Raw genomic sequence first — 23,483 nt, 5'->3', positions numbered from 1 at the left:
GCAACCAGCTCAGCTGGGATTTGGGCCAGATATTCCTGGGCAAGTAGCAAGAAGTGGGACATGTTAGCACCCAGCCTTATTATAGGGGCAAATTCACAAGCATTCTGAAGGCTTTCTGCTCCTCCATTCTTGGACATGAGCTGTGATGGTCCCAGCAGCCAGTCAAGAAGCTGCAGCTCTTCTGCACTTGTTTCTTTTGGGAAGAAAGAGACATGTGCATGTCCCAAAGCTTTCTCATACATGTATGCAAATACACAGATATTCCTTGTGTTCATGCCTGGATAAAGCAATTATCCCAATATATCTGTATCCTCTGATGCTTTGATAGTTACGTGACACTTTTTCAAGCATCTTTTCTTAATGGGGTAATAGACTGAAATAAAAATGAAAAGGGGAAAAAAAAGAGGGGAGGAAAAAAAAAAAAGATTCAGTTCCAATTGTCCATTACAAGAGTTGGGTTTTTAGCAATGAGGGAGGGAGAACAAGACTGTAGGTACACACATCTGATACCTAGCACAGGGACCACCATGTAACACAAGAATGTTTCAGGCCAGGGAGGATCTTTAGACATCTCAGCTGGTCTCAGCTGAGCAGCTGCCTGTCCACCACACTTGGTGCAACTACTATGAGTCTTCCTAAGGAAGAGCCTCATATCCAGGAGCTGGAGACCTCCGAAAATTTGATTTAGCAGCAGAGGGTGAACATTTGAGGTCACCCCCTCTATTTCTGAATGGCTTTCTTCCACATACAGGAGTTACCAAAGTACCTGCGTGGCTACCACAAGTGTACGCGGGAAGAGGTCCTGCAGTTGGCAGCTCTCATCTACCGGGTGAAGTTTGAGGATGACAAATCCTATTTCCCCAGCATCCCCAAGCTTCTGAAGGAGCTGGTGCCTCAGGACCTTGTCCGGCAGCTCTCTCCAGATGACTGGAAACGGGTAAAACAGAAGCTTTAGTCATATGTCAGGCTTGGTGGGGGGAAAACCCAGCATCTTGTGTGACTTGTCTGATGTTCAACACTGGAGTATGGTTGCCAGGAGTGACCCATGGTCCCACTTGAGCCTTAGCAGATCCACAACCTCTCCAACAGCATCAAGAGAAGACGTTGTACACATGTCCAGACGCACACACGCATTGCTGTGGGCTGTGTGCTGCATGTTGCTGTGGCTGTAGTGGTGGATGCAGTGCTGTATGGACACGTGCTAGGGGATGGTCTCATCCAAAGCTTTGTTGTTGAAGGCAGACTGCTGAGCAGAGAGGCAATTCTCCCCGCTTTACACATGGAGACCTGTGGCAGAGGTACAGACAAGTCTAGGCCATAAAGGAATGTAGATGTCTTACTGCCAAGAAACAATCTTGTAAGTCCTTTCTGTTTGCTGGGACTTGAACTTGGCCATGTGTCTAACCAGTAAGTTATTGGCTTCTCTGCGTTGAAGTCCCCTCAGTCCCCTCTGCTCCCAAAACTGAAAGATCAAAATTTATAATCCCTATAATGGAGTCATCAGCACAGCTTCTAAGAAAGAACCTGCCTTAGTTCCAGGCACTGCTCCAGTGACCTACCAACACTTCTGTCAAGTGTTAATTGGAGCAGAGACTAGAATTAATAGGTCTCCACCTGGATAATGTCTCCAGCTACTTTCTTGGCCCAATTAATATTTATTTGTCCCAAGAAAGCGAAAGCCCATGAGGCAATTATGGTTTCTGGTAGGACAGTCCATCTTTGTAGCATGATGCTCCTTTCCCTGAAAAAACCCTTGGTCCAAGGCAATGCAAACCCTCCAGCTCTGCTGTCCTCTCTGTTGCAGTCCATCGTGGCATACTACAATAAGCATGCAGGCAAAACGAGAGAAGAAGCCAAGCTTGCCTTCCTAAAGATTATCTTCAAGTGGCCTACATTTGGATCAGCATTCTTTGAAGTGAAGGTACCTGCCCTGCCTGGGGGTTCTCTGGCAGCTTTGAGCCAGTATCAGAAGTCCTGTATCACGGAGGGGTTCCAGGTATGCGGGGTTGTCCCAGTGCCTAGACTGGAACAACCCTGATGAGACAGGGAAAGGACGTAAGTGTCTCCATCAGTAAAGGGCTGAGGTACTCATTTATGGCTGCCCTATCTTTTTACACTACTGGGGCATTGTAGAGCATCAACGTATCTCAGTCCTTTTGGGTCTATCCTCACAGCTGTATTGCCGAGGAGGCAAGAGCCATTCTCTGTTTTGTGAAAGCAAAGGGGAATGTGTAATTTTCACACACCTGCACACCCCATGAACCCAATCCAGACCACCCACCATCTCACAGGGTTCCCATCACAGGCAGGGGAGGCCAGCAGTGATGAGCTTTGTCCCAGTGCTCTGGACACCTCATTGCGACTCCCTGTTCTCAGTGACCATACAGTGAACGTGGCCTGGAAACACGATGCTGAAATTGTTTGTTATATCCTTAAACTTAAGCACCTTAATTTCTGTCACGTTCATTAGATGTCATAGAGGATCTGAATAATATCCTGTGATTTTTTCACCAAAATAAACTTGGCTGCCAAATGTAAATGCAAATGCTGGCAGAAGATACTGGGTGAGGAAATAGGAAAGGGCCTGATTTAGCACGACGTTTCCCCTAACCAGTTCATCTCATTTCCAACAGCAAACTACAGAGCCAAATTATCCAGAAATCCTTCTAATTGCCATCAATAAGCATGGAGTGAGCCTCATCGATCCCAAAACCAAGGTAAGCAAGACTGAGGTCTTCACCAGGTGCTCCTGAGCCAACTCCCCAACCCCTTACAGAGTTAATCCCAAAGGCTGTGTTGTTCCATCAGCCACGTGGACCTTCCAGTAGAGCAATCCTCCACAAGAATGGGGATCCAATGTCTTGCACCTCACTGCTGTTCCTGTGAGGCCGTGGTATATTCTCATCTCAGCAGACACCCTTGGTCTGTTTGAAGGAAAGTGAGGGGTCCCCAGAGCCCTTCAAAAAAGTTGAGGCTCTCGTGTGTTGAGTGTGAGTCTTGTGTTCCCACCAGGATATTCTCATCACTCACCCCTTCACCAAGATCTCCAACTGGAGCAGTGGCAACACCTACTTCCATATAACTATCGGCAACCTGGTGAGGGGAAGCAAGCTGCTCTGCGAGACATCCCTGGTAAGGAGTGTTAAAGATTAATGGGCACAGTTAGAACAAATCCTGACTTTGGCAGGCCAAAATTAAAAGTCCTGCTGTGTTGTTATTAATTTGGGGCGTTCACATTATTTTTGGCCATTTGAAAATCCACTCCCTTTCCAAAGCTCCACACATCCTTACCCTCAGCAGCCTCCTGGGAGAGACTCATGCTGTAAATTGTGTTTGATCCTTGTGTCAGAGCCGTATCACCCAAGGAGAATTGTGGAAAAGGGAAGAAGGAAAAAGAAAAAAAAAAGAAATGAAAAATATATCTGGAAACATATATATAAGTTAACGGCTTGTAGCAAGTGTGTTCAAGAGGCATGAGCCAGAGACCAAGCTGTGCCATAAAGGCAGGTAACATCTTGTCTCTCCTCACCAGGGCTACAAGATGGATGATCTTTTGACCTCGTACATCAGCCAGATGCTAACAGCCATGAGCAAACAGAGGAGTGCAAAGGGTAGCAAGTGAACTGCAAGAAGCCACTGGCAGGTGGCCATGGGGCTAATTCGCCAGCTGAGGTCTGTGGGGTACCCGTGCAGCTGGGGGAGAACCTTTGCCTCCCAGATGTGGAAGATGAGCCGAACGCCGTCAGGGAGTTCGCTGGACTCTGACCTCGAAGGCTCCAATCCCACCTCCCCTTCGAGCGAGGATGACTATCTCTGACCTCCCATCCTCCTTCCCCACCCTGCACCCCGACTCCACCTCAAACCCCAAAGATTTCCAGGGGACACCGCCGCTCTCAGGCAGTGACTGAGCAAAGAAACTCTGGCAGGATGTTTGCCTGAACCCAACGGCTGGCACCGCAAAGGCTCCGGGAAGAGGATTTGTTTGTGTGTGTGTGTGCGTGTGTGTGTGGCTTGGTTTGGTTTGGTTTGTGTTTTTATTTTAAGCAAAGAGAGAGCTACCGAGATGCTAACGGCTTTTGGTGAGCTTACGGGCATTTCAGGTTTGAAGAGTAGCAAAGCCCCAGTCCATGCTGGAAAGGTGTCCAATGAACACTGCAGAGCTTGGTTTTTGACATTACAAAAGAATAGGCCGTGTTCTTAAGGACGGGAAGAAAAAGCAGGCTGGGAGGAGCACATTTTAACTAGGAACCACAATAAACAAACCACTGATCAAACAGGCTAGAGTACTGAAGTGCTGTCCGTGCAATGCTGGAAATATTTAAAGAACAAATTTTAAAGTTCTCTTTCTTCTTCTATTTATTTTTTAAAATATTAAAAAGAAAAAAAAAAATAAACCCTGCAATTTGTGCCGGTATCTGGACGATGACTCAGGGCTGAGGGCGACCTGCAGGACAATTCCTTGCCCAAGGATCCCCCCGGCACCGTGACAGCCAGTGACTGGGGCACATCTTCCCCAACCTAAGGGCTCAGCTGGGAGTGAAGCTCAGAAGATGTCATCTCCTTTTGCACCCCTGTGTCCAGACAAATTAACCCTGGGAGGATCTTTACTGCAAGCTTCAACGTGGATGTAGGGATTTTGAAGTTCCTGCTCTTGGAAGATTGTGGCCAAGCTCGTATGTAGAAAGGGCTTTGATCTAAACGGGGACTTGGCCATCGCTGCTGGAAAAAACTTAATGATTTTGTTGTGCTTTTGTGTGTGTTGCTGTATAAAAGGGCTTTCTGCCAGTCCTGGTTGGAGCCTGAAGCACTCTCAGAGAGGGCAGGCCTGTGATTTCGGTGGTTTTTTTTCCATCTTTGGTTGGCCCTGCTGATCTGCTGGCTGGTTGTCTCATCGTCCACCCAGCACCACGCAGTGTGGAGCAGCTCCTTTGGCCCAGAGCTGGGACCTGCCGGCAGAGAGAAGGCTTAAAACCATGTTGTGTTGGGGAAGGGATGCAGGGGAAGGAGCATGGCGTGCCTTTCCTAAATCCAGGCTTCAGAGGAACATGTTCCTGGGCAGGTGGCATCAGGAGGGGTGAGAAGTGTCCACCAAGATCTGATATTGGTGTCACTAACCAGTTAAGCTCTAGTAACCCTTGCTGGGCTTACTGGGCTCAGTCCCCCGGCAGTGCTGCCTGCCAGGCCTCCAGTAGCACAGCATCTGAGGGGGATGCAGCAGTGGCTTTGGACCTTGGTCTCTCCGTCAAAGCAAACAAAATGCTGCACGGAGATGTGCACCAGCCAGCCAGGGCTGCTAGGAGATCCCCTTAAGACCACAATGAGCCTCCAGCCACCCCTGCCTCCCACAAGACGCTCAGTAGACGATGCAGCCTAGCAGTGTTCTCCAGTGCTGGTCTGGGCCAGCTTTCCTCCACCGCCACCCCTGTCCCTTCGTTCACAGCTCTGTTGGCCTCCCACCCACCCCACCACGTAGGGGGTGCTGGGACTCTGTGTGCGTGTGCCTGTGTGTCTTATGTATTAGCATCTGCTGGCCTCTTTGTATTCACACCGAGCAATGTAACACGAAAAAAAACACGTATGTCCAAGTGAAATATTCTCATTAAAAGGCATAAAGTGGCTCGCGGGAGGCTGTCCTGCACTGTGCGGTCGTGGTGGCTCCACGGGTGGGATTGGGGCCCCCAAGTCCTCAGCAGGGAGAGGACTTCTGGTGGCATGGGGCTCCTGGTGAGAATATCCAGCAGTGGGGAGTGAACCATCAGTGGACACAAAAATTAAGATAATTAAGAAGGGGGGTAGGGAGCTAACACCATCATTAGGATTCTTTCTGCATGCTTCATAGATCTGGAGCTGCTCTATACCGATCCTTTTGCCCTTTTGCAAAGGAAGCTACTGCGTTTTTGCACCTCTAGCCTCCAAAATACTCCAAAATTGCAAGCTTGAAAAGGTTTGAGGGCTTATCAGCACAGTTAGCTTTGAAACCTAGTACTTCCCTTTCACCTTTCATGTGTGACAATATGTTCATTCAGCAGAAACACACATCTGAATGATGATGATCTGAATGCCACGTTCTTCCCCTTTCCCAGTCCCCTGGAATAAGAACAGAACAGGATTGGAGAGCCCAACTGTATTTAAAACATCTCTTACAATTTACAAAAAAAAAAAAAAAAAAAAAGAAAGAAAAAAAAAGGTGTTTTATTATCTGTTCAAGTAGAAATGTATGGCTTAAACCTGGAGATGTTCACATCTCCCTTGTAGAACAAGGCATGGAATTCCTTCCCCGTATGTGCCAGCAGCCACCGGGAGAAATGAAAATCAGAATACATCCCAGGATGCAGAGCGGGTAACAAAGACCCACCCAAGGGAAAAGCAAACAGGAGACCTCGTGGAACCAGTTCACACCCAGCTTGATGAAGAAGTGTTGTGCTCCTGGTTATTGTCCCGGTAGTTACATGGCCAAGGCACCAAAAAATCCTTTAGCATCTGTGGAAAATACTCCCTCACCCACAGCCAGGGTGAAGTCTGTCCCGTTTGGGTTTATGGCAGGACTGGAGGAGGGGAAAGGAAAATCTAGGCTGTCCCTGCCTGTGTTACGGAGAGGCACAGACCCTGGTGAACCATCCAGCAGCACTTGACCATCGTGGTGGGGCTGGCGAGCTCCTGGGGCTGGAGAAGACTTGAGAGGAGGATGGGAGTGTGTGGACAGGAGACTGGAGAAATGTGGGCAGCCAAGGGCAAGGAGGACCAGAGGGTGCTCAGGTGTTTGCAGCGAGGATAAAAACAAAGCTGCACAAACAGAGGGCTTACGCACTGCAGGAGGGCTTACAGGAGGAGATAGCAGTGGTCTCAGGGGGAAATGGTGGTTTCTGCACGAATACTGTGAGGAAGGTTTAATCCTTTCACCATGGTGCACAGCTTCCTTATGGATGCAGCCCCATCTGTTCTCCCTTACACCCCCAGGATCCCTGCCAGGCATGGGGCTGAGAGGAAAGCAACAGAACAAGGTCAGTGCTCATCTCCATCAGGGTCCATCCATCTCCATCCATCTTCCACTGCAGGAAGGGACAGCAGGGCAGGCTTTGCTCTCCGATCCTCTGTGAGATGTCAGCTCTGGACCTCCTCCTTGCCCGTGTCAGGCCACAACAGAAGGCATGTTGTTGAGCTCTGCAACAGAAGACAAGCAGTGAGCTATTGACACACCTGCAGCTATTTTGCCAGCTGTCATGAGCAAGCAGCTTGGCCTAAAAAAAAATCCTGCAGCCCAGGTTGGGTCATTTTGTCTGCTCCTTTAGTCCAGAAACCTGGAGCATGGGGGTATCCCCAGCAGACCCCACCTTGCCGTGGAGATCTGAGAGTGCTCTGTGCCTTTGTGCTCCCTTTTCACAGCATCCCAGGGTAAAGCAGGTCACAAGGGACCTCCGGAGCTCTGTGGTCCAACCTCTGAAGCAGAGCTCAGGTTGCTCAGAGCTTTGATGAAAAGTGATGTTCATCAGTGGGGAGGAACCACAGCATGGCATCCATGCTGAGATAACCCATCCATCCTTCACCACGACATGGGCACCCAGCACCAACCCACCCGGCAGGACCCTGCTGCCCCCACAGAGGTGACCCCGAGCAGGATCCATCTCCTGCCCCTCCTCGCCCTGCTCACCTGTCCTGAACTTGTTGTAGGTGCCGCTCTCCAGCGTCGAGCCACCATCGTGGGCACAGCAGGAGAAACTCCGCTCTCGCCACCTGCCAGGGGCAAAGTGCTTGGATCAGGTCACTGCTTGCTGTGGTTCCCCTCACAGCACCGTGGAGCCCCTATCACTTTTTTTCTATCTTGTCAGGACAGGACCTGGCCTGGGATTTGGGAGTTTGCTCAGGAAGGGATCGTGGTGCACAGCAGTGATGTCTAAGTGTCCACGCTTCACGTGTAAAACAGCATTTTGAAGGCACCTTTGTGACTAAGCCCTCTGCATCCTTCCAAAGCAAAAGCAGAGCTGTTGCCCTTTTCCACACCAAAGCACTCCACGTAACCACGCCATGGTTATAAAGCAATCCAGGCTGCTCGCCCAGGATCTTCCTGATCCTTCCCCTTGCTGTGACCTACAGCAGAGCTGTGCTCCCAGCACCCCTGCAGAAAACAGCCCGGAGCTGGCTGGTCTGGTCCCTCCACCCATCCACAGGCAGGTGAAGAGCTGAGCCCAGCGCCTCCTGCTGTAGGAATGCAGGCTGGTTTCTGATCCAACCACGGCAGAGCTGAGCATCCAGCAGCCTGACCCCGGTTTCTCCATAATCAAGCATAGATGATGTCTTGGACAGCATAGGAGGAAAGAAAATACAGTGTCTGTGACACTCAGATATGTTCATCTGGGAGGATGGATTCCTCAGGGGCTCTGATATATACAGACAGAGACATCAGGTGTGCAAATATTAACAATGAGAGCTCTCCTCCTAAGTTACATCCAATGTCCAAATAATCTAAATATTAAAAATAGAAAAATCAGTTCATTTTCCAGCTTTGATAAACGGATCCTGCTGCTACTCTAAACCCAAGTCTGCATTGAATCCTTTGGGTAGGTTATGTCTGAGTTGCCAAAAGGAAAGGGAAAAATATAGCAAGCAGGAGCAGTGCAGAGGTTTTTGGAGACTTCAAGGCCTTTTTTTTTTTCTTTTTTTTCCCTAATTCTTGAAGAGGAAGATGTCCTCTAGAGCAGTTTTAACCCTTCAGGTCACTGAAAGCATCCCTTCATTCCTCCACAGGGGACAAGGGATCAGGCTAGCACGGCCCGAGCAGCTCGGTAGTTACCAGTGCAGAGCGAAGATGAGTGAGATGAGGAGCACAGAGGCCAGGTCCGTCAGGATCCACATGATGTTGTACTGCTGCGGCGTCTGGAAGAGAACAACAGAGAACATGTCCAACACCAAGGACCCTGAAACATGCAAGAAAGCTGCTCTAGCTCCTCCTTGCATCTTGATCATAGCAATTCAGGTCCCTGGTGTGCATGTGAAGTACTATCCTTAAGGTCTTTAAGGTATTTGGTGGCATTTTAAAGTGGTCACCTGCCAGTGGGTGTTGGTGGTAAATCATCAGTCTTAACAAAAACAAGTCTGCTGGGTGGCCAAGGAGACTGGACCACACCGCAGTGAATACAAAAGGGACTTGTTTGGACAGGCAGGCCCTGTAGTTTTCTTTGCTTCCTTATGATATTAATATCAATAGATGGCATTTGGTTTCCCCTGGCAAAACTGTACTTAAGTGAAAACCACAGAGGGGCTGGGTTGGTTCCTGCTTCAAGTCTAAGAGCATCTGAAGGTTTGTCCTCACATCAGACCTCCCCGTCCTCAGAATGGACTGAAATGATGCAGTTTTCTGGGTGGGAGATGGGAGCACTGAAGTGTGAAACCAGACATTCAGAATGGTAACCTGAATGCAGGGACTCTGGTGAGACCAGTGCCCCAGGTGCTCCATAGCCCTACAGACTGTCAAAGGCAGCGAAGAGGACAGACAAGCAATGTGAAAATCTCCTCCCAGCAAGGAAGGGTTACTTCTGTGTTTCTTTCCCCTTGGGCTTGTGAGAGCAGACCAAGTTTGAGACGGAATGTAGAAATCCCTGGGATTTAGGAACTTCTGACAGCAATAAGGTTCTTTAGAAGGTTAGAAATTGAAATATTCATGCAGAAGCCACACGTGCCCTCAAGGGCTCCTTCCTTCAACCCGAGACAAGTCTCAGTGTGACTTATTTTTCCCTCATGTCAGGCCTGAGTCTCCAAGTCCTGCCCACCAGGGTTCTTCTCCATGGGCCAAGAAGAACCAGGAAATGGGGGTGATGATACCTGGTGTGGCTCACAAGAATGATTTAACCAGTTAAATCATGTTAAGTCTGTCTGCATGCTGGACTTTATTCATGCACAAATCAGCCCATGGTCTCTAAAGGCACCCGTGAATATCTGACCCCTATTTTGTACCCCAGGAACAAGGGAGGATCACTGCTTACCATGAGGAAGAGGGGCTGGCTGAGATTCTTCAGCATGTGGACGGCATTAGTGGTCACAGAGTGTGCCCCCGAGCACCACGCCAGGGAGAAGAGCCATGGCTCATTAATCACATAGAGGTTGGTGGTGATGTTTTTCTCGGCGTATTTCCTTTAAAAGACCAAGAGGCAATTGCCTTCATTAAGAAAAGCAAGGAGGTTAGTACTTCCTTTGGGCTTAGTCAAGGAGAGATGGCAATTCTGTATGGCAGTTCTGTCCTAAATCGCTACAGGATGTAGGTCAGGAACAGAAAGGAAGCCCAGCCAGACAATAATCGATTGATAATATCTAATTCCAACTCCTACATGGGCAGGGACACTTCCCACCAGGTCAAGTTGCCCTGAGCCTCTTCCAACTGGCCTTGGGCACTGCCAGGGCTGGGGCACCCCCAGCTCCTCTGGGCAGCCCAGGCCAGGGCCTCTCAGAGGGAAGAATTTCTTCCCAAGGCCTCCCCGAAGCCTCCCCCCTGCCAGGCTCCAGCCGGTGCCCCTCGTCCTGTCCCCCCAGCCCTGACCAAGAGTCCCTCCCCAGCTTTCCTGCCCCCCCTGCAGGCCCTGGCAGGCCGCTGGCAGCTCTCCCCGGGGCCTTCTCTTCCCCAGGCCCACCACCCCCAGCTCTCTCAGCCTGGCCCCACAGCAGAGCTGCTCCAGCCCCTGAGCATCCTCGCGGCCTCCTCCGGGCCCGCTCCAGCAGCTCCGTGTCCTTGTGCTGGGCCCAGAGCTGAACGCAGCGCTGCAGGAGGGGCCTCCCGAGAGCAGGGCCCAGCAGGACAATCCAGCTGGGGCTGCCAGCTCATATTCAGTATTTCACCTAAAAATGCATTTGTCATCTCCCAATACTGTGTTGAAAATAGTCGTAAAGCTGGCTATTCATGCTTCTTACATTTGCAGCAACAGCTGGTGATTTGTGATGTCCTTATAAGTTACTGAAATTTAACATGAAGTGATAGCATTTCTCTGTATAACACTAAGGGAATGTATCATCATTATGAGCATTTGTAAATTTATCTACAGTCTGCCCAGGATTTACCCAGATTTACCCAGATGGATCTACCTAGCATTTTAAATGTATGCAAAATTATCATTAAGAAAACGTGAAGATAATTATTATCCAAAGGGCTAAACATTTTCTTATACTTGTTTTTAATTAATTTTCAATGCTTTTGAGCATGGGAAACAACAAAAAATCCTGTTTACAAAAGGAGAGCTGGATAGGTAAGACATTTCATGTGGGTTTTAATTAATTTTTTTTTTTTTTTTTTTTTTTTTTTTTTTTTTATGTAAGACAACCATTTTGGAGATTCCTGCAATAAAAGCGGAGCCTTCCACTGGAGAGATTACATTATTAGTGTGTCCCAAGCAACAGAGTACTGGTAGCAACAGAGACAAGTAATGAAGTCTCCAAAATACCATCTAAAGAGGGTGATGTTCTCTCACCAGAGCATTATGCACTCACATCGATATTTGTGGAGGCCATAGGAGGTTAAATAATTGTTCATTCTCCATGGTTCATTATTATCAATATTGGGGATGGCATGTGTAGAAGCCAGGAGACACCTGAATTCTGGTCAGAAAAGAAAGCCTCAGATCCCAGTCAAGTAAATATGGACTTGGACAAGGAGGGGTGCAATTACAGCCACCTCTTGGCCGTACACAGAGTCAAGAGTAGGAGTGAAATAAAGTCCGTCAACTACAAAATGTAAAAGGGTTGGCAACTTAACCTAAAGGAGCTCGTCAAAAATGCTGTAGATCCTGGAGCTGGTCACTGGAGGGAGGCATTGCCACACACGTGAAGCAAATGTCCTCTAGACAACAGTGTTTGGGGCTGAAACTGCAACCTACCGGATATCTTCACTGGACATTTCAGTGTAGGCCAGATTGAGTTTGACAATATTGTCCATCAATAGGTCTTCAACTGGGGCTTTAGTGCCCATTGTCTGCTGAAACCCGGGAGCAACAGAGTGAACAAAGGACCTCATATCATTCTCCAGCCATAGGACCTGCAGGCAACAAGAGGACTCGGTGAGTTCACAGTGAGCTCACTAATACGCCATGCACTTCACATAAATCCAGTAAAGATAAGATCTTGAGGGGCTTAACCCAGCCTGTCAAATGATACATTTCTTGCTATGATCAAAGCACATGTAGATTCAGGGTTTAAATTTGCAAGTCACTTTCATCAGGAAATCAGTATTCACTGTTCCTTCTTATCAACTTGAAATCAGTGAGAACATTTCACACAGCCCAACAAAAGATGCGGTGTTTGAAATGAATGAAAAGGCAGCTTTGGTGAATGGGAAAGGCAACAGAAAATACTCTGTTCTCCCATTCTCCTAGCATGGGAGCAGATATGGATCAGCCTAACTTTGGAAATCAATGGATATATAACCTCCTCCACATGGATTTAGCATCCATCCTAAGCAACGAGTTAACAGTGAGGGAGGAAGGCAATAAAGTCTCCCAGCTACTTTAATTTAAACCAGGAAATTTATATACAATATACAAAATAAGCATGTGTGGCTTATTAGGGTGTAGGCTGATAATTATCACAGTGATGGGGTCTAAGGCATCACCTGGTATATTTACACTTTCTGATTTCCTGTGTTGCTGTAGCGTTATGCCACTTTGTACCTGCTGAGGAACTGATAGTAGGAGTATATTCCAAATGATGCCTCTGAAAGCAGTTGGGATGCAAGGGGAAAGACTGCATGCTGGTGAAGTCATGCCAAGTGTGACCCCAATTTGGAGAACAAGAAAAAGGGATACAAAGAAGAGCGACCACCCTACCAGATGGGGTCTAATCCCCGACTCGTTGAGAATGACTTCCAGGGTTCTGTTGATCCACGAGTCCCTGTAAGGATGTTTCTCTGGAGGGCGGTAGAGATCAAATATAACAAGTTTATTCTGACTGTCTGCGAGGCGCAAGAAATTACTTAGTTTGTAAATTGACTGATTCATTGCCTGGTTTTGATCTGCCCTTGACAGTGAGCCCATGCATGAAAAGGGTTTGTCCTAGAAACAAACAGATATAAAAAGGAAATCAGTCAGCCAGCCATATCAAGGAGTAAGCTGCATGCAAACATTTCAAATCTCTGTGAAGGAAAAAGTTTGGCATCAACCCTCAGTAGGCGAGGATATTCTATTCTGCTTAGCTCTTCTACCTGAGAAACAAGGATAACTAACCCAGATGACACTGCTTCTGGGACATAAATTGTATAGCTAGCTCTGCTGTGCTTCTCTGTCCCACCACGTTACTGTATTACACACAGCACGTTGCATAAGTAGCTGTTTTCTTCTTTCTCCAGCCCATCTGTTCTGCTGCTGCCATGATGAGGAGCTACAAGAACACCTACTAGCCAAATAAAAGAGGTCTCCTGGGCAGAAAGGCCAAAGGAACAAAGCAAGGAGACCCCAACTGAATGAATTCTACCGACTTTAAGTTTGGGCTCAACCAAAAGTTTCTCTCCTAACTTTCATACTAGGTAGCTGTAGCCAGCCAGTGTCTCTTCTACAACATCACAGTCATTCATGGTGCTTACCTTAAGGAACCATGCTCCAGCATTCAACTCCTTCAGGCTATCCCAGGAGAACAAGGCTGCATTTTGAGCAGTGTCATTGGGATAGACCTCCCTGATGTTGGTTGTCCTCCTCAAGCTGCTGTCATGCATGAGGAAAGGAATGCCGTCGTAGCTGTTGGAGAGCAAGAATTCAGGTGACCGGGAGTGGAGATCACTCATGGCACAAGCAGAGTCAAACCAGGTGAGAACAATGTGTGGGCCACCATGAATGCAGCAGCACAGCCTCCCTTAATGCAGAGGGTAGCATAGGAGAGAAGGCTGACACTCGAGACACCAAGATATTCCAAGCCTAAATATTTCTGGGTGACCCTGGTGTAGCTGTACTTCACTGTGACTCGTTTTCCTCAGGGGCAAAGTGGAGATGGTGGCATTTATGCCTGCCAGCCCCTAAAAGAAAATGGGTAGTAACCTGTGGCCAGAGGCTCTTTTTGATGACACCAGAATGCTTCTACAGGTTTCAGAGGACTGAAGTTTAAATGTACAGTGATAAAAAGGCAAAATTTTCTTTTATAGAAAGGTCTTTATTAATAGAACACCTAAGTATTAATATTTTAGTTACTCAGTGCCTGGGAACTGCTCATCCTGCCCAGTAGGTTAGAAGGTCATGGCAAAGAGTCCCATACACAAAGGTAATTAAAGGTCTACTCATCATATCAATGATGGCACAGGTCTAAATACAATTTTCTGGTGGTTTCTAGGCCTGATAAAACCTTCACTGAGGCCTGGAAGTCAGATTACAGTAGAAACTTGTCTCTGTATGTTGCAAAAGTGTTTAAAATATACTGTAGACATAATGATTGTTAGATAAGTGCTTATTGAGAAGAGCCATGTCCCACAGCCCTTAGCATCATGCATCAGCTGAGGGACCCTGTCCCAGCCGTTGGCAGAACCAAAATGCCCAAAGTTACATGGCTCCAAAGGCAACTCTTAGAAGTATCTGCTTTGTGAGGTGTGATGTCTTCCCCTTACCTAATGGTGACATCTGTTTCAAGACCATCCCCACCATGTTCAATTGTCTTCTGAAATGACATCTCAGTGTTTTCTGGTGCCAGCTGGGGAAAAAAAAAAGGCCCATGAGCAGACTGGCTTTAGACACACTCTGAATGACTCTGCAAATACTTTCTGTCTCCTTGTAACACCTGTTTTGCATTAAAGGACTACCATTATCTTGTTAAAGTCTCCTGTTTGCTTTTCTCCACCTTAGCCACCAAACACACCATGTCCCCCAGGGTTCCCTGTTAGCAAACCCACACAGTGATCATTTGGCACACAGTTCCAAACTGAAATGTCTCCCCTTTCCACCCTCCACTTATTTCTTGGGAAAAAATAAAAATGATGATGATGAAGGCAACAGCACACAGGATGAAGAAATGATGTAAAATAGCTTCTCCAAACCTACCATTGGTGCTCCGCGGTGTCCAATGAGGGCTGGCTTTGGTCCAAGTGTCCCCACCTCTCTGATGCAAGGTGAGTACATCCCCAGAGGTATCAAGAAAAGAAAGAGAAGGATAGCCAGGTATGGACCAACAATTACCACCTGAACAACTGCAAAAATTTGAAGGAGGAATGCTAGAGTTAATCCATTTGGTAACACAGTGTTTGCCTTGAGGCTTGACTTTTAATACAGCCCTCCAGCTAAGTAACTGTTGGGCTTTGTCCCATCCCATTTTCCATCCCTTCTTCCCCTAATTATCTCCGCCTGTCCAAACAATACAGTCCAGGACAAAGAAGGACTTGGGCTGTTTAGGCTAGGATTGCAAGTTTTGTGATGCAATTGCATCTCACTGTGCCTTCCAGCAAGACACAGCCTTCATTTCTTTTTCTTTGGAGATGGTGCAACGCAACTTCCCCCGTCTGTAGAGGAATGATCCTCAACAGAAGGATGCTTTTTTTTTCTTACTCAAGTAAGAGCAGGCAACATTTTAAAGTTTAATTCCCCATTAAAAAAAAAAAAAAGAAAAAAAGAAAAAAAAAAAAAGAACAAAGAGGAGGAACTTTTCGCCTTTGGATATGCTCCATCCCCTCATCCCCTCCAAGTGAATGCTTCCCTGGTTCCTTCAGACTGCTTTCAGTGACTTTCTGTACATGATATGCAGTCTTCTACTGACACTGACTGCATGGGTACTGCATCTCAGAAACCTGCCAACTCATTACCTATGGTCTCTGGAATCTGTTGAGATATTACTCACAAGTCCCACTGGGCAACCTTCACCTCAGAGAATGAAACAGTTCCTCTGAGAAGCACCTATGCACCAAAATTGCTTATTTAGGTGGGTACCACCACCTGTACACTGTATCAGTAGCTCTGAAAGAACTTGGGGTTACACCAAGTCAATGTATTGAGCTGAGTGACCATTAGGCACAGTGGGATGTAAACTTGGGTCCAAACATGTTCCTCCCTACCCCCAGCTGCAGTTAAATGTAGAGAAATTCCTAGGCAGGAAACAAAATGCCCCCACCAGCCCATTCTGTCTGAGGTCAATGGTTTCTGTTACAAATCCACATCCGCAGATAGGTGTCATGTAGGCAACTGGATATATGGAGAAACTGGGTCAGAGAATAAGGGCCAGTGTCGGAGACAGGCTCTTCTGCAGCTGTTTCTGACTCCTTGCCCTTACACTTCTTGGAGCTCTCCATGGGTTAACACCAGGAAAGGAAAACAAAATTCCTTAACAACCAATCTGAAAGCTCTTTTCCCCATCTCATCTGGCTTCTCCTAAGATCCTCTAGTATGGACTGACTTGTGGAGGCAGTCAAACTGAGCATAGCAATTTCAGACACTGGCTGCTCTCTCCTGCAAAAGTCTGACCAAATTTCCATGCATGATCTAGAACTTGGGGACTTTTGCTAACTTCCTTATCCTTAGGGCTTGTCACTACCTTGGTATAGGACAAAACTCTGCAAGGTAGCATGCAAATCATTAACAAATATGGACAGACCCAAAACAGCACATGGCCTAAGCCCCAGCCTTGCTAATTTGTCTGAAATACTCAAAAACTAAAATCCACCTCCAGCTGGAGTGTGGATGTGGGAGGAAAGGGCTCCTGCATGCTTGATTTTCCACACTGATATGTGTCTTTTGTCATATAGGGAGCAGGAAGCAGAGCTACTGTACCTTTCTTATCTGCTCTGATTGCATACAGAGCCATGGGCCAGGAGAGGAGGACCATGATGGCTATTGCCCCTATGTGGAGATAGGGGGCTGTGATCTGGCAAGGAGAAAAAAAAAAAAGATTTTATTCAAAGGATGAAGTGTGGATACAGACAGAAACAAGCCCCAACACAGCTGCAGCCTCCCACATAGATGGGCTTCCTGCTGTGGGCATCAGCAGTTTATCTCCTCTCCCACACCCAGGTTGGATCCAAAAAACTCCTCTTGAGTCAGGGCAGACAGATGTTCAAGGGTGGTTCCCTGCTCTGAGGAGTGCTCCTCACTTCAGTATAAAACTCTCCTTTCCTCTCAACCAGACAGAAGGGACAAGTCTGTCCTTGTCCAGGATGGTTTGGCAAACAATCACCTTTACTACTGCATCATAACCTGCGAACATCTTCCAGAGAGCAGCAGTTTTAATCCAGTCTAATCCAATCCAATCTCATCCAGGTAACAGTCAACTCCACTGCAAATAAGTCATCAATCTAATGTCAACAAACTGGAATTTCCTCAGCATTTCCTATCGCATGGTCCATGCCCAATTCTCTAAGATTTAAGGGCTGGAGAAAGCAGAAGTCATTGAGAGATTTCATTCTGTGTGACTGTCTGCCCTGGACACCTGATCCCAACTTCTTTTGATCAGAAGCAGGATGTAGTTGTATAAACAAAGGTGCCACTTGAGATGTCCAGGATATTTGAGATAGTTATGCAGGGCTAGTGGACATGACACAGGATCTGCTAAAGACTTGTGCCGTTTTGGAACAGCAGCAGGGGGCCAGGTGAAGCATCTCGAAGGGCATGAACACCCCAAATAAACCACATCTGTGGGTAACCCAAAAGTTTATTTGTCTCCTTCTTCCCATCCTCCTTCCCTGAAGTCTGCAAAAAGGAGGAGAAGCCGACACTTTCTCTTTACCTTTGCCAGTGCATTAGCCCTGATTCCCATCCTCAGGGGATGAAGCTCTTCTGGGTCGCAGGAGACCGAAATTGGGCTAATGCTAAAAGCTGCTGAACTGGCATGAGCTGAGTAGGGAGTGAGTTCTTGTTCCAGTAACCCCACCAGCCAAAGGGGTCTGATTTACCTGCCCTCAGCACCTGATAAGTGACAGTGCACTTACAACAGGTTTGCCAAAAAAAGGGGAAAAAAATGGATACGACTTCCCCAAATGAGACATGTTACATCAAACAGATAGCTTGATATCAAACCTCAGGTCTTGGCTTCCTTCCTTCCTACGGGAAATGTTAAGTCTTAATAAAAGTTTATGCAAAACTGCACAGACCGCCAGGAAAACCCATGTGAAAAACTTTTTCCATATGGAATATTTCCCACTGATTGCCACACAATACTTCAAGAAACCAGCTATTTTTTCAAAGAACCTCCTTTCAAACAAACCTCTTACCTGGAACGAGAGGCGGACCGTTTTCCACTGATCTCCCCAGAGTACAGATAATATGGAGAGGGCTGTGATAGAGAAGCCCAGGACAAGAAAAGTCCCAATCTGGGGAGACAAAAAAAGGACATAAAAATGAGCTTTGGCATTTCTGCATAGGGTGTGCAATGTATTTGCCTAAGTGGCTTCTTTAAACAGCTTGGACTCAATAAATTTGGGATGCATAAGCTTGGCTATGCCAGTTCATAGACAAACAGATTTAATGGGACTAAAACCAGACCCACAGTGCTAGAAATTGGATTTTCTGTGTAGCAAAACTGATTTTACAAGTTAAGTACCTAACCTGAGTCAGCCCTCCAGGCTCCCTCTCTAGTCACGGGGGAAAGAGAGGAATTTACAGAGGTGATCCATTTCCACTTGCTTTATGATAAGAGATGCCTCTCCCTGTCTGTTGATGCAGATGGAGCCTAGATGAACAACTATCATTAAATCCTGTAGTTGGTTGAATTCAGAAGCACCAAGTTAAACCCAAAAGAGACATCAGCACAGCTTCCTTATGCTGAGTTGCTTTGGAACAGGCTTCAACAACTGCAAATGCTTCTGTAGTTCACAAATAAGAATTTATTTTTTAACTAAAAAAGAGAAAGGGTAGCTCATTCTGTGCTGTGGCTTCTTGCCCAGGTTCATACCAAATCATCTGTCTGCTGAGAACTAAACACAAGTAGAATTTGGACCAAAGCCCTAACCAGTCTTCAGGGAGATCGTACAGATCAGCATCCTAATAACCAGTCCCTAATCTCTTCTACATAGGGATGCAGTCTCAATATTTTCCACATAGTGCTCTACATCTTTCTGGTTCTTCTGGACGCCCATTTTTGATAGTAAAGTTGATGGTTCCCACTGTGTAAATGAAGAAACAGAGAATGGAGTATTTTGACATTCAGCTATTCCCCTTCACTGCAAGATTTGCAATCTTACTACACTTTCCCCTAAACTTCGTGGCTTATTTTTTAAAAGCCTCACCTGGCTTTCAAGAATTTCTTAATAAAGGTTATTCTAATACATCCTTTTGCAGCAGCAGCTCCCTGAGGATGTGTTTCTATGCCTTCAAAACTCCACCTGGCATTTCCAAAACCACCCCAAGACACGGGGCACCAGGATGCCTTGGAAAAGCCAGGTTTCTGTTCTGCAGAGGAAGCAGCCACTGTTTTTAAAGCTGCTGGGTCCTGCTACAGGGACTTAACATTGTGCTACTCATGGAAACTTTGCTTTTGTCTACATGCAACCACATGTAGGCATGTCAAATACAGACATCTTCACTTCAGTGAGTCACTACGGGCTCCTTTTAGAGTCAGTGGGGAAAAAAGGTACTTTAGGTGTGATTCATCTCATCTTAATTTAGGTGTCTATGACCAGCTGGATGACTTGCATCCTCGGAGGGTTTGTTTCCCTCATCTGACTGCACAGGGAGCTTGGGGTGATTAGCTCACTTGGAGGTATCATTAGTATGGATATTCAGAGCCTCCTAAGATTAACCTCTTCCTTCTCTCCTATGATCTAAGCTGTTTTGCATGCAGGGAAACACCACAGGCTGGTTGTTGAAAGCATGGTTAGGGTTACCAGAAAACCCTCTCCCCACCTTGTGACTCCAGTGCAGGTACAGCTGCTGACCTTCTGCAAGCAAACACATCGCTAGGACCTGGGAAACCAAGAAGAGATTGTTTGCATCCTGGTACAAAATGACAAAATGAGGCATTTCAGGAATTATTTTTGTATAGGGAAGTCACTTTACTATAGGCCTTTCTGCACAATGGGCAGGACAGGTGGATAGAGAGAAGTGATTATTGCTACAGTAAATATGCTCCTGAAATGGCCAAGCACACACCAAAACTGCCTCATAGGATCAAATATATGGGTAACAGATAGTTGAGCATTTTGGGGTGCACACTTTTTGAATGCAAATTCTGATAGAGTATGGCCTGGCCCAGCATCTGTGACATGAAAAATATAGCAACAACCTTATTTGTTTTCTATATATTTGTTGTCATTAGAGGCACATCATCCATGGGGGAGAGCTCAGGGAATAAAAGTCTCAAAAAAAAAAAAAAATAATAATACAGAGCAGAGTAAAGGAAACCACACATTGACAGTAATTGCAAGAAATGCAAGAAATGCTCATCTCAGAACATGGAAAACTGTGTTGGAGATTCAAAACCTCTGGTTTGTATTAGGTTAATTTTTAATCCCCAGCTGTGGCCCTATGGCTGGCGTGTTCCTTTCCCTGCTGGCAAGTTGGAGCCCTTGGGGATCAGGGTCCCATGAGGCTCAGCACGAACCCCAGCCAGGGCAGGGGACAACCTGAGAGGCCCTGAACACCAATAAGTAAAGCATGAGGAAAAGCAGTCTGTGGCTCTGCTGGAGAATATCTTCAGGTTGTCACAGACAACTGATGAACCTGGTGATGAGTTTCACCAGCCCAGATGCCTTGTGATGAGTTTTACCAGCCCAGAAGCCTTGCTGCTGTGCAAACACGTGGATCTATGCTCATGTGCATGGAGCAAGCTTCCCAACAACAGTAAGGGACTGTCTGGGAGCCAGTATCACCAGTTACAAGGGTTTAGAGAACAAAACATCTGTTAGCAGACATCAGTACTCCACTGAGACGATAATTTATGATCCAGGTCCCTGCAGACTGTAACACCGTGGGACTGTACAAAAGCAGGACAAAGAGATTTAGGGCAATAATGTGTTGGGAAGGGGAGCCATTTCCTGAAACCCAGCTATAAAGGAATGAAAGGTGTTTCTGACCCAGCTACAAATACCCTCTCTTTCCAGGATGATGCTGATTTGAGGCAAGATAAGCTCAGCAGAGAATACAGATCGACCTTTAAGTGCTACTTGACATGTCAGCCTCCTTTAATTGAATCCTACACCCAGGGCGTGATGAGCAACCATGGGAGCAGTTCACAGATAATTGAATTACTGTTGAAGATCTTAAGCCAGCCACATTTAAATAAGCCATTTTAGAAAAGTGAAGAGAAAAGACACTTTCAAAATGTCCCCTTTTCTGCAAGCAATGTTACAAAGACCTGGTCCTTGCCTAAAGTGCATCCAAACACTTATTTCAGAGGCTGTGCCCAGCTAGACTCTCCCCTGCTACTATGGTGTAACTTTCCTATGAATAGTGCAGCACATCTGGGGATGCCATTGGAGGAAAAGCTCATTTTTATGGACAGAAGCAACAGATCATTAAGAAGAATAATCACCAGTTTTCATGCTCAGATGGTGAAGGAGGAATTCCTGCTGTTGCTCCAGTGGTCACTGGAGGCGAACACGTTTTGATGGACCAGTGAAATTATGAGATGTGGACAAGATCTCTACTCTGTGTGCTCTGGCTCCTCAAAATTTGCCTCAGGACCTATCCAATCTGCTATTCCACAGAGAGCAACTGTGTTTAGCAGTGTCTCACATGGTTCCACCTACAGCAAGACTTCTTCAGGCCAAAGGATGACCAACACCAGCAGGTCTGGCTCCTCCAAACTTCTCCCACATATACCCTGGGATTCACTGCAATGGGGGCTTTACAGCACAAGCCAGGTTTCTACATTCACTTCCTGGCAAAAAAAAAAAAATAAATGCAGGTTTTCAGAGCTTCCATGACTCCCCAGTCTCTCAGGGATGAAGGCTTGAGGTCACTCTTTGGACTTCAGTGCCATCATACAATTCTGAGTCCTCTTAGCGTATGAATGCAGAGGCCCCAGCACATCTGAACCCCTTTACATTATACAGTCACGAGTTACCTCCCCAAAAAACCTTCTGAATTAATGTGTTTAACTGAAGAGAGGCAAATATCATCTGCTGTGTTTGAAAGACTGAGCAAGAAAATATTTTTCTTCTCCGCTGAGCCTGAACTGTTCTGCAATAAGACCCCGCAGCTTAACCTTTTAGCTCTAATGGGGATGAGAAGATTGCCTTGGGAGTGATAACAATTAAATTAATTGAAACTGATTGTCTGAAGAAAATTACACTGATGCATGCAGGCAGAGAGAGCTTTTGCACAGACAGCGAGTGCTTTGTTGTGCAGCACTTTGTTCAGCCACGGGTGGCTGCTGGGCAGAAGAGTGTTTGCTTCAGTGGTTCACAATAAGGACGTGGAAAGAGGCCCCCAGGCTCCAGTTGGGTGGAGGAAGAGACTACGATGCTCACAGACAAAACCACACCAAGCGCTGCTTGCTGTAAAATCTCTGCTCCAGCAAGGGCATCAATGTGCTCAGCGTTCTGACATGCTGGGCTGCTGATGCAAAACATCACAAGGAAGCATTGCCCGGGTGAAGATCTCCGGTCCTTCCTGCAACACGTGGAATCCTCCCTCCTCCACATCCCCATCCCACGTCCCTGCAAGTCAGGATGTCTGTCCCAGGTGATTGAAATTGGCTGATTCAGCCAAAAACTGTTGAAATGTAACAGGCAGGCAGCACAGCCAGCATCTTAGGAAATAAGGCAAAAGCAAGCTTTCACGTGGAGCCAATATGGTCACAGCCCACCATGGTTCAAGAAGGGTTTTTACATGTGACAAAGACCTGGTGAAGACCAGACCATGGTTTAACCTAAGTCTAGCTATGATGTGTGATACCAGCAGTCTTGGAGAGAAGTCACACGTCACAGGAACCACCAGGGTCTCAATGCAGAAGGTATTTCTGCTCTGTTACACCCCCTGAACACCAATTGGGTAGGAGGGAGAAGTTCTCAGGGAAGTGTCAGCTGGTTGTGGTTGCTCAAGAGTGCTGAACCTCTGGAGATGAATGTTTTCGGTGGGATAACACTAGCCTGATGCACCCCAAGGTGGGAGGTCCCTCACTTGCTATAGCCATACCCTGCTTCTTTTGCCTCCATGGAAAGCCACTGCACATTTTGAGATAGCAGGAGCGTGAACCTCCCAGAACTTAACATCAGTGCATGCAGGAGTCTTGCCAAGTTAGATTTGATGGACATAGCGATGCAAGCAAGCAGGACAAGTGCCCTTAGAAATACCCAGTGACTTTGGGTGGGTTACTTAACGGCTTCATGAAGACGAGGAACAAATGGATCCTGACTGCACAGGCATCTTTGGCAAAGCTTAGAATTGCCCAAAGTAGCATTGCAACCACCAAACTACCCACACTGATCCGTTGCAACTGGGAAAGCTAGGTAGACCTAGCTAAATAATAGACATTAACTTCTACAGCCACCAGCATGCCTCAAAATCCCTGTAATTAAATATTGTTATTTATCCTACTTAGAGATAAGTTAGTCCACAGTGCTTATAATGCTACTGATTGCTTGTAGCATGGCCAAGCAGCTGTCCTATTTC

At 46.8% G+C, this 23,483-nt stretch overlaps 2 protein-coding genes across 5 annotated transcripts in view; one reads left to right on the top strand and one right to left on the bottom strand.

Moving 5' to 3' along the window:
- MYO7A (myosin VIIA) overlaps window positions 1-4,873 on the top strand; it is an 88,056-nt gene extending 83,183 nt beyond the window's left edge. For all 3 annotated transcript variants that reach the window (XM_035330317.1, XM_035330306.1, XM_035330297.1), the window contains 5 exons: window positions 752-937; window positions 1,805-1,921; window positions 2,634-2,717; window positions 3,013-3,132; window positions 3,533-4,873. In XM_035330317.1, coding sequence (XP_035186208.1) covers window positions 752-937; window positions 1,805-1,921; window positions 2,634-2,717; window positions 3,013-3,132; window positions 3,533-3,622 — 597 coding nt within the window. In that variant the 3' untranslated portion in view covers window positions 3,623-4,873. The remainder of the gene's footprint in view (window positions 1-751; window positions 938-1,804; window positions 1,922-2,633; window positions 2,718-3,012; window positions 3,133-3,532) is intronic.
- Window positions 4,874-7,066: 2,193 nt separating this feature from the next.
- The window catches only part of GDPD4 (glycerophosphodiester phosphodiesterase domain containing 4), a 31,171-nt gene continuing 14,754 nt past the window's right edge, over window positions 7,067-23,483 (bottom strand). For both annotated transcript variants that reach the window (XM_035330278.1, XM_035330284.1), the window contains 12 exons: window positions 19,773-19,832; window positions 18,143-18,241; window positions 16,707-16,800; window positions 14,991-15,136; window positions 14,561-14,643; window positions 13,553-13,703; window positions 12,801-13,025; window positions 11,856-12,013; window positions 9,978-10,125; window positions 8,789-8,871; window positions 7,649-7,731; window positions 7,067-7,161 (listed from right to left, as the gene is read on the bottom strand). In XM_035330278.1, coding sequence (XP_035186169.1) covers window positions 7,130-7,161; window positions 7,649-7,731; window positions 8,789-8,871; window positions 9,978-10,125; window positions 11,856-12,013; window positions 12,801-13,025; window positions 13,553-13,703; window positions 14,561-14,643; window positions 14,991-15,136; window positions 16,707-16,800; window positions 18,143-18,241; window positions 19,773-19,832 — 1,362 coding nt within the window. In that variant the 3' untranslated portion in view covers window positions 7,067-7,129. The remainder of the gene's footprint in view (window positions 7,162-7,648; window positions 7,732-8,788; window positions 8,872-9,977; window positions 10,126-11,855; window positions 12,014-12,800; window positions 13,026-13,552; window positions 13,704-14,560; window positions 14,644-14,990; window positions 15,137-16,706; window positions 16,801-18,142; window positions 18,242-19,772; window positions 19,833-23,483) is intronic.

Source organism: Oxyura jamaicensis, chromosome 1 (genome assembly GCF_011077185.1).
Source record: "Oxyura jamaicensis isolate SHBP4307 breed ruddy duck chromosome 1, BPBGC_Ojam_1.0, whole genome shotgun sequence".
Taxonomy (NCBI): Eukaryota; Metazoa; Chordata; class Aves; order Anseriformes; family Anatidae; genus Oxyura; species Oxyura jamaicensis.
This window is presented reverse-complemented; position numbering and strand designations above follow the sequence as displayed.